The sequence below is a fragment of the Belonocnema kinseyi genome, chromosome 7 (assembly GCF_010883055.1).
Source record: "Belonocnema kinseyi isolate 2016_QV_RU_SX_M_011 chromosome 7, B_treatae_v1, whole genome shotgun sequence".
NCBI lineage: Eukaryota > Metazoa > Arthropoda > Insecta > Hymenoptera > Cynipidae > Belonocnema > Belonocnema kinseyi.
The window spans coordinates 45,356,092-45,366,432 of record NC_046663.1 but is presented as its reverse complement, the minus strand read 5'-3'; the positions used below and the strand labels follow the sequence as shown (position 1 = coordinate 45,366,432).

Below are 10,341 nucleotides of genomic sequence, written 5' to 3'. Positions count from 1 at the left end.
GAAGGATTAAAAAAACTTGAAAAGCGATTGACCAAGTGTATAGAGCTTCAAGGAGATTATGTTGAAAAATAAAAAAAAATTTACCCAAAAAAAATCGTTTTTTTACTTCATTCTAAGGACTTATTGAACTACCCTCGTAATTATGAATGTTACTGAAATAATCGAAAAGTTCCAAATTAAAGGGACTGATCTGAAAAAAACAAGTTTTTCTGTCGAAAAATGCTGGAATAATTCATTTGTTTTAAAAAATCATAAAATTTATGAAATAATGATAAATGTTGAAATTATCAAGAAGTACTCAATTAAAAGAACTGACATCGAAAAGAAACGAATTTTTCTATAGAAAAATGCCTGAAAAATGCATTTGTTTATAATATTAACAAGAATAATCTTAAGAGAAATTTTTTTGATTGTAATATTGTTTCCACCTAAATTGTTCGTAATATAACCTAAAAAAACGTAAAATTATTCAAAATGATAAAAAACACACTTTTAACAAATAATTTGTTTATCAATTTTTTTTATTATTGCATCATGATATCATATCTCAAGGTATTATCAAACTATGAAACTTAGTTGATTACAATAATTTTCCTATTTTAGACAAGCACTGGGAAGTCAAATAGAAGCAATTGCCATTTTTTGGCCATATTTGTTTATTGTTTTTCTATCAGTTTTTTTTCAAACTATTTGCGTCCCAGTCTGTCAATATCTGTGGACTGTACGTTATTTTGAAACCAAAAGTAATTTTTTTACTGTTGGACGGACGGGCACTTCACCGTAACTACTTTGGTGAACTTTCGTTTATTCCAAGGGCACAGAAAAACAGTGGGCTCATTTTGGTTGCAGCTCATTTGTTATGATCTCGAGCTATTTTTTCTCGAAATGAGAATACTTAACGTGTGAAACTACAACATGAACATAGCTGCATTCTCATTCTCCGATGTCTTAGTTTTGTTGCAACTCAAAGCAACATTGAATCGGTGCACTTTTAAATATCCGCGTTTTTTTGAGGGCCGAGAAACGTCAAAATTCGGATATTCCAAGTCTGCAGGAGCCCCCACCTCAACCGCGAGTCGTGGCGTGATTTCGTCAAGCGACGTTCATTGGCTGCCCCTGCTTTGTATCGATGTGCGCGCTGCAAGCAGTCGTGCATCCTTGCATTGCGCAGGAGCTTCTCGCTCTTCGAGCCTCCTTTTAATTGGTCAGCGATTGACGCTGGTGAGACCGTAAAGGGGCAGCGGTGGGAGGTGGCTCTTGGAATATCCCAGCTAAGAGATTTGAAATAAGTGAGCCAGGAATAAGTAGAATAATAAATTATTAAATTTTTTTAAAATTTATCTGCTATATCATCAGAGATTGTACCTTACCGACAGTAGATCAACCCTCCAAACCATGAACTCCATTGGGAATCGAACCACAAAACTTCTGATTTCCGGTCAGGTGCTTTTCCAATTAAGCTATTAGAGGGATCAGAATAAGAACTCTTAATTCAAGAACAACAGCACCTGACCGGAAATCAGAAATTTTGTGGTTCGATTCCCAATGGAGTGAAGATGGAGTAGGATCCTTTTTTTCAAGAAATAATTTTAATTTAAAAATATTATTTTCCATCTAGTCTTATTAAGACGTTAAGCATTTTCTGTTATTGAAGATTCTTAACTTAATCGATATTGTGTAGATTTTCTGCCTTCATGGTTTGGAGGGTTGATCTACTTTCGGTAAGGTACAATCTCTGATGATATAGCAGATAAATTAAAAAAATTTTAAATAATTACTTGTATCATTAACACCTAGCTAAAAATGAGCGTTATGTTCTTGAATTAAGAGTTCTTATTCTGATCCCTCTAAAAGCTTAATTGGAAAAGCACCTGACCGGAAATCAGAAGTTTTGTTGTTCGATTCCCAATGGAGTGAAGATGGAGTAGGATCCTTTTTTCAAGAAATAATTTTAATTTGGAATAATAAATTTAAGGACAGTACTTTTTACCAAAAGGATGAAATTTAGTCGATGGCAACATTCGAGGCACTGCTTTAGGTTTTTTTTGCTGAATATGAAAATCCAAATTCGCGTACCTCTCCTTAGAGCATGATGAGTAGATTAGCTGACAATGCGATTACCTTGGGTACATTAGCTTGTTCGATCCGCCGAGCAGTAGGGGTCGGTCATCATTCTACGGCTCAGGACCTGGAGGAGGTCTCAGGACCGGAAGTGAAGGTCGGGACAGTGCCGTAAGCGATGTGGGTGACTCTTGTTCCTCTTTGAGTTCCTGGACGACTCCTGAGCATCGACCTTCCAGTGGAGGAATGGAACGAAAGCGCAGAAGACTTCCGGAAATTCCCAAGAACAAGAAAAGTGAGCTTTTAAAATTTTTCTCAATCAAGTTAGGGAACACCCATTCATTACGTAACGATGATTTTTGAATTTTTTGTTTTCACCTCCTCTTTTAGGGATTCTTAAGATATATATGGGCCATTTGCTCACTCTCTTACGTAATATTTTATATTTTCACTCAATATAACAAAAATATGTCAATTATTTTCACCCTTGAAGATATTTCCAAAGATTTCCAGTGATTTTAAAGTATTTCAACGGATTTAAAGGGATTACAAAGTATTTCAAAAGCTACAATGTATTTGAAAAAAAATTACAAAATTCGTATGGAATTTAACGAGATCTCCAGATCATTTTAGGGATTTTATGGGATTTGAAGGAATTTTAAAAGATTTCAAGGGAGTTCACAAGTTTGAGTATATTTCAAATGATTGAAAAGGATTATGAGGGGTTTTGTAGATTTCAAAGTAATTTTGTATCGCATTAGAAGCAATTATCACGGGTTTCAAGGAATTTTAAGATTCTTTGGAATATTTCATAATAAATCACAGGATTTCAAATGATTTAAAGGAATTTCATCCGATACCGAAGTATTTTCACGAACTTTAAAAGATAACAGTTTATTTTTATTGAGGGTTATTTTTATAAAAAGATATCAGGAAATTTTAAAGGATTTCAAAGGATTTTATCGGGTTTTAAAAGATTTGAAGGGCTTTCGATGAATTCACAGGATACCAAGAGATTTCAAAATATTTCAAAGGATATCCGCGGATTTGAGAGAATTTACTTGTATTTCAAAAGATTTAACAAAGTATATCCTCAGATTTTAGAGGATTTCGTAACATTTAAAAAGATTTAACAGAATTTTCAACTTAATAATTTGAATCAGTAAAAATAACTGATCCAGAGCGAAGATTTAAAAAGATTTAAAGAGGTTTCGATGATTTTTCCAGATTTAAAAGAATTAAAGGCACTTCAGAATTTGACAAATTTCAATGAAGTTATTAAGGGATTTGAAAAATATTAAGGAATCTCATAATATTTCGTAATATTTCACGAATTTCTAAAGATTTAAACTTCAGTTCAGACTTTCTAAGGGATTTCCAACGATTTTTAGAGATTTTAAAGAATTCCCACCTTTTTTTATCTGACGCATGCAGAATAAAATATTATATAAAAACATTAAAAAAACATTTGAAAGAACAACTACATTCGAATCTGGATTTAGTGATTCTGGATTCAGTCTTTCCGAGAATTGACGACGCTTCGCGGGGATTGATGAAAGTAGCTGTGGCGGGACGTGCGGTATTCACTCAGGCGTGTCAAATCGGGGAGAGGAACAGAAGAGAGACAAAACAGTTCAGAGACTCTGGATTTATGGTCACCTTTATCTCCAAAACCGAACTAAATCCAGATTTTCCAATAATAGAAATATTTATATGACGCATATCACAGTATAAACCATAAGGAGTTATTTGAATAGGCAAAATCCTCGCCCCCTAAAAAGCTTTATATGATTATTTATGTAAAACCTGAAACTAAATTTAGATAAAAGAAATCTTTACTTTAGAATATTTTCTGGTATTAAGTCTTTCAAAATCGTGCAGGTTTTGCAAACTCGGGTCAAATGTCTTTGGCTGAAGAGTTGGGTGCTGCAGCCGCTGCTGCAGCCGCGAATTCTGGTTCCGGAAGACACCACCTGACTTTGAGGAAGTGTCATCCAAGATTACGCCATGAGGACAGTTCTCCTGATAGCGAGAGAATGGCCACTGATAGTGGTCACTCCACTGCTCATTCACCGGATAATGGGCCCAAAAGTGTATCACCTATTCCTTGCAGCTCTCTCCAAAATGTTGGCTCTGTCTCACCTGATAGCACTCCTGGTACGATTTTTTTAAATTTCCGAAAAATTATTCTCACTAGAAAGAAAGTCAATGTTTCAAAATTCTATAAACTGAGAGGAGTCCTAATTATTACTAATTGTTTTGTATTTTATTATATGTTTAAGGGCATGTAACAGTGTCACGTGACCTCCTCCCCATCGCACATTGCCCCTCACTTCCTCTACCCGCATTTCCCATACTCACTGATCCCCTTACATCCCTACAATTTCCCCTACTTCACCTAATTTAATTTCCCTTCACTTCCACTAATCCCCTCCTCTTGTTTTCCCTCACACGCCTTGGTCCCCACTCCTCATTTCCCTTACTTCCCGTCCCTCATTTCCCAATACTACCTCTCCCATTATTCCCTAGCACCACTCATCCCACCCCTCACTTCGCTAGCTAATACTCAAATACACTTTTTTTCCCACCCCATATTTACTGTCAATTCTCTACCCTTATTTCTGCAACTTGCCCTACCCTCACTTCCCCTACATTCTTACCCCTAATTTCACTTCATTTTCTCTACTGAACCTACTCCCATTTCTCCTCACTACCTCTATTCCCCCTCTCCTATTTCTAGTCAATTTATCTATTTGCCTCTCCTTGTTTTCACAATTTCTTCTCATTGTAGCTCATCCCATCCCTTTCCCACCACAAGTTTTCTCTCGCTTCCCCACCCTTATTTTCCCAATCTCCTCTCCCCTTACTTCCTATACTTCATTGCCACTCATTTCACCCTATTTGTCCTACTTCAATTACGCCTATTTAATTTTACTACCACTACTTTAAGTCTTTTATTTCCTCTCACTTCCTCTAGTTCTCTCTCCTCATTTTTTCAACTTCTTCGACGCCTGTCTCCCTCATTTTACCTACTTTAGTTCCTTTAAGTCCTCTTAATACACCTCCCTTAATTCCTCTCACTATCCCACACCTCAGAGCCCAACACATTTCCTCTCACGTCCACACTCATTTTCCCAACTTTCCCTTCCCTCTCTTCCCATACTTCTTCTCCCCTCATTTACCCTCTTTTTCCTACTTCATCTATCCTCATTTCTCCTCACTTCCATTACTTCTCCTTTCATAATTTCCCCTCAGTCCGTATACTTTTTCTTCTACAATTTCTCATGATTTCCGCTCACGTCCCCTTCTTGAAAAAAAGTACTATAAGACTTTCTGTCCGGGGCTTCAAAACTCCAAAAATTAATATATTGTCGTGAAATTTTCGAACATGGTTCAACATATATAAGGGCACGTCAGTCCGGCCCAGTTAAATTATTATTTTCCTCCAATATTTCGATTTTACTAGTTGTCTTTTAGCGAAGGCTCAAAAACCCCGCTCTCAATTAAATTTTAATTAAACATTAAGGGTTTAATTACTCTAGTTATCTAGTGTACACTCTCTCTACAATCTCATGAAATCCCATGCAATCCTTTGAAATCCCAGGCAATCTTTTACAATACCTCGTAATCAACCCTTAAAAAAAATATAGGAAATCCAGTATAGGTCTATAATGATTTTCCTATGATAAATGTCTTATAATTTTTTCGTGATTCTAGAAAAATCAGTATAAGAAATTCGGTATACAAATAAAGAATATTAAAACATTGGAAGAGTTGTTGCACAAAAAGTGAAAGTGCGAACGAATTATTTAGGGAATAGAATTGAATTGCGGTAGGGAATGTAGGGATAATAAGAGTAAATTAGGGGAGGGAAAGTATTATAAGCAATGGAGGACTAGGAGAAGTGTGGCAATATTAGGAGAGAGGAAGTAGAGAAACGGGGAGAAATAAGGGTACGGGAAGGTAAGGGAATTCAGTAGAGCGGAAGTAGGAGAAGTGAGAGTAAGAAAGTAAGGAAAATTAGGGAGAGTGAGGGAAGGGGGCTAGGGAAATTAAGGAGAAATGAGCGGAAATAAAAAGAGCGTAAGTGAAGGAAAAGAAGGAAAATTACGGACGGTTAGTAGGGTAAGTGAATGGAAGCAGGACCAATTATTGAAAATGAGACAGCATAATGAGGGAAATGAAGTGAGGGCTAGTAGGATAGTGCGAGTGATTAGAGAAGGGGGATGTGATGGCTGGGGAAAGTTAGCAGAAGGAGTGTGTTAGCTGGGGAAGTGAGGTGAGCGAGAAGTAAAGAAGAACGAATTTTGGGAAATTCGATGAAGCGAAGATTAAAGTAAGGAGAGGGAATGCAAGTGTAGGGGAAAGGAAAGTAGGGAGCGTAGGAGAGGGCCAGTATGAAAGGACGAGGCTTGAATGACTTAACTAATTGGTCACCTGATACTCTAGTCTAGTACATGTCCTTAAAAATATAAGAGGGATAGGCAGACACTTTTATGTAAATATGTAGTTTCTTTTTGTAAAATGACACAGATTTGAAAATCCAGTGTAGATGGTTTATTTATGCTATCAGGAAGCAGTGGTGTACCATTTACACAACTGGAATTGCTTGAGGCAACTCACAGGGGATTACATAAATTTATTCCTCGTCACCACGACGAAATTGATCTTGAAATCGGTGATCCCATATACGTTCAGAAGGAAGCTGATGACCTCTGGTGTGAAGGTAGGTTTAGAAACCTTTCTTAAATTAGTTTAAATAAAAATAATTTTATTTTGTAATTAAATTTATTTGTTTAATTATTACTTAATATTTATGTGTTAATTATGATTTAATGAAATGTCCTTATTTCCTTTGGTATCCATTTATTTCTTCGAAATTAGAAGAATGACCTTTACCAGGATGGCCGCAAATCTTCATTTTGAATATTCGACAATTTTGCTCTAAATATTTATTTTCCCCTAATATTAATATTTAAAAACCAAATTTCTACTTTCTTACAAATTAATTAATAAATAAATATTCTTAGCTATTCTATCGAATATTAACTTGTTATTTTTAGGCCCGGCACAGCCTAATTTACTTTAAAAAAGTGGAAAAGACACTTTAAAAAAAGTTAAGTTCAAAATAATTATAAAAAAAAGAACAAAAATTCCATTGATTTAAGTAAAATTGCAGTGAATTTCGAGGAAATTATGAGAAGTGAGAAAAATTCAACGAAATATATAAAAAATTTAAGTAAATCGAAAAATACAGTCACAAAAGAATTTGGCAATCAAATAATTTGTTGGAAAAATCAAAATTTGCATGATATAAACAAAATTTTATTTACATGCAAGAAAACAATTTTTTTGGTATAAGAAAATGTAATTTTTAGAATGTATGAGATATTCATGGAATTTAGTAAGTTTGAATGTCTCTGAAAATCTTTGAAACTCTACGAAATTCCTAACTTCCTGTGAATTAATTCTTTGAAATCCACTAAAATATTATAAAATCTTGTAAAATTCTATGGAATCTGATATTTCCTCAAATCCTGGAAAATTAATTAAAATACCTTGAAAGGTTTTTAAATAATTAAATTCCCAGAGATCTTATAAAATCTCATGCAATTTTTAAAAGATATTTTGGAGCCCTTTAAATTTAATTAAATTAAATCAATTGAAAATTTCTTAGAATCTTTTAAAATCACCGTAAATATTTCCAATATTTCACAATATTTTCAAATACTTTTGACACTCTCTAAAGCTCTTGAAAACATTTTACAATTTTTCAAAATACTCTAAAATCTTTAAAATTCTTTGGAACACCTCCAAATTATTGAAATCTATTCAAAATTTCCTAACATTTTTAAAAATATCCTGGAATATTGCATACTTGCTGGAGCTCTGATTATTTTTTCCTGTCTGTTGCCATTTGTTTCTTCAAAATACCTGACATTTTCCTGGCCGTCCCTAACCAATACATTTCTCAACTTTTGCCTCGCTTACAGGTAGTCAAGGAAAAAGAAGGAAGAGTTTGGGGATTGTGGAAAGTGGAGGGAGGGGTAGTAGAAGTTTTAAAAGAAGAAGTGGAGGGAGTAGTATTGAAGAAAAATGTAGGGGCACCATAAAAGACATAAGTAAGGAAAAAGAGGGCAGTGAAAAGGGAAGTGAAAAATGGGATAGTCAGGGAAGGGAAAAGTTGGAGAAGTGGTTCGAGATAAATGGAGAGAGGGTGGTGAGTGTAAGTAGACGAACGGAGCAGGAGTATGGGAAGAATTAAGAGGAGAAGTAGAGAAAAGTAGAGGATGGAGAACTGCGGAAAGCGGAAAAGTGAAGGGAGAGTAAGGGGCGTGATAGTAGCAGAATGCTAAGAGGTAGGAGAAGTGATATAAGGGGGAATGATAGGATGGAGAATAGGAAAAGTGCAAGGGGTGTTTCTGGAGTCAGAGGGCGAGTACTAGGGGAACTGCTAAGAGGGATGTGATAATAGAAGAAGAAAGGGGAAGTAGCAGAACTGATGGGAAAGGAATGACTGTAGGAGCGGGTTGGGAAAGTAGGCGAAGAATGGGAGAATATGGAAGTGAAATTATAAGAGGGGAAGATTTTAACGAATTAATAATCCTTTTTTGTGGACGCGCGGCACCTACTTTGACTGATCTTTTTTCAACTTTTAGGTGTAAATCTCAGAACGGGACGTCAGGGAATTTTTCCTTCTGCATACGCAGTGGACATGGATTACAGTGATTTTGATCCTTCTGCCCCAAAGGTGAAAAGAGAGCGATATCTCTTGGGATATTTGGGCTCTGTTGAGACTTTGTCTCATAAGGGAACAAGCGTTGTTTGTCAAGCGGTGCGTAGAATCGTTGGCAACACATCACAATCTTCCCCTAATTCTCAAAGCTGCATTCTTGAGGTTTCGGATCAGGGCCTCCGGATGGTGGACAGGAGCAAACCGCCAGTAAGTGAAAAAGATTTAATTCTGTTTAATGAAAATTAAGCCACCCAATTCTTCAAGTTCCTAAACTTTTGAATTGCTCAATTTTTCAGAAAAATCGGGGCCCTTGTCACGATTATTTCTACTCGTTAAAGAACGTCTCTTTTTGTGCATTTCATCCTCACGATCATCGTTACCTTGGCTTTATCACGAAGCATCCAACTTTGCAAAGGTTTGCTTGTCACGTCTTTATTGGTCAAGAATCTACAAGACCAGTTGCTGAAGCCGTTGGGTGAGAATAATAAACTAATTAATGGGCCCGTATGTCTAAGAAATAAGAGACATTTTGTTTCTAAAGAATTAAAAAAAAAAATTATTACAAGAGTTACGCCATGTTGAATTCCCTAGCGTACCGCGGGAATATTTTCACCTCTTTCACTTTTATTCACAATTTCACATATACCTCAACATTCTTTTTATATTTTCACATATTAATATTTAATTACACTGTAACCTGGATTTTGTGTTTTTTTAACACAAATCGAGGGATTCTGAACGTAAACAGACAGGTTCGCATAAGTAATTTCTGTTGGGTTTGGGCGCATGACGCAACTTGATGCAACTAACACTCTGAGAGTGCGGCCCTCATACTATTCGTCACGCTTGACTGAGTACCGCCTTTTTCTCGGTAGAAAATCTAGGAACGCATAAATCCAGTTTACGGAAACCCAGGTTCTGGATGCGCTTAGAATGTGGAAACCTTACTGCTTTTAATTATTAATTTAGAAACACATGAATAAATACAACTGCATAAATATAAATGTGTAAAAGGCAAGAAGAGTGTTGAGTTTTTATGAAATTGTAAAAAAGGATGAAAATGTGCCTTAGCGGGCACAGTGAACCGCGCGGTCATTATGTAGTCACTTTACGGCACCGAATTTTGGCATCAATTTTTTTAATTATAGATTTTCTGAAACTGTCGAACAAATTTTGGTGAATTTTTAAGATATTGTCGAAACAATTATACGCTTTATTATCATAATAAAGAAAAAACTTTTTTCAAAATTTGGACCAAAAAGAGCCCAAAAAAGTTTTGATAAAATTTTTTTGCCGAAATTGCAAATTTAAATTTTTTCTGTTTAGAATATATACGAATTCCTTATGATTTCACCTTCCACTTAAATAAAATGGTTGGTTCCTATTATGTACCATGTGATATGGGGGAATAACCACGTTTTTTTGGACGAAAAATCGCCTGACAGATTAATTCTTAATTAATTCTGATTTGTAGGGTTTTATAGCCCCGGGCAGAAACCCTTATAGGGACGGACTGATGCTCGCCTTTCGTCATTTGGCGGGAG

At 35.6% G+C, this 10,341-nt stretch overlaps 1 protein-coding gene across 4 annotated transcripts in view; it reads left to right on the top strand.

Annotated features, from left to right (window-relative positions):
• The window catches only part of LOC117177426 (JNK-interacting protein 1), a 24,832-nt gene that overhangs the window by 10,646 nt on the left and 3,845 nt on the right, over positions 1-10,341 (top strand). For 2 of the 4 annotated variants that reach the window (XM_033368098.1, XM_033368102.1), the window contains exons 3-7: positions 2,136-2,356; positions 3,943-4,218; positions 6,614-6,787; positions 8,721-9,004; positions 9,094-9,272. In XM_033368098.1, the coding sequence (XP_033223989.1) occupies positions 2,136-2,356; positions 3,943-4,218; positions 6,614-6,787; positions 8,721-9,004; positions 9,094-9,272 (1,134 nt within the window). The remainder of the gene's footprint in view (positions 1-2,135; positions 2,357-3,942; positions 4,219-6,613; positions 6,788-8,720; positions 9,005-9,093; positions 9,273-10,341) is intronic. The other 2 variants (XM_033368101.1, XM_033368099.1) reach the window with 2 other exon arrangements.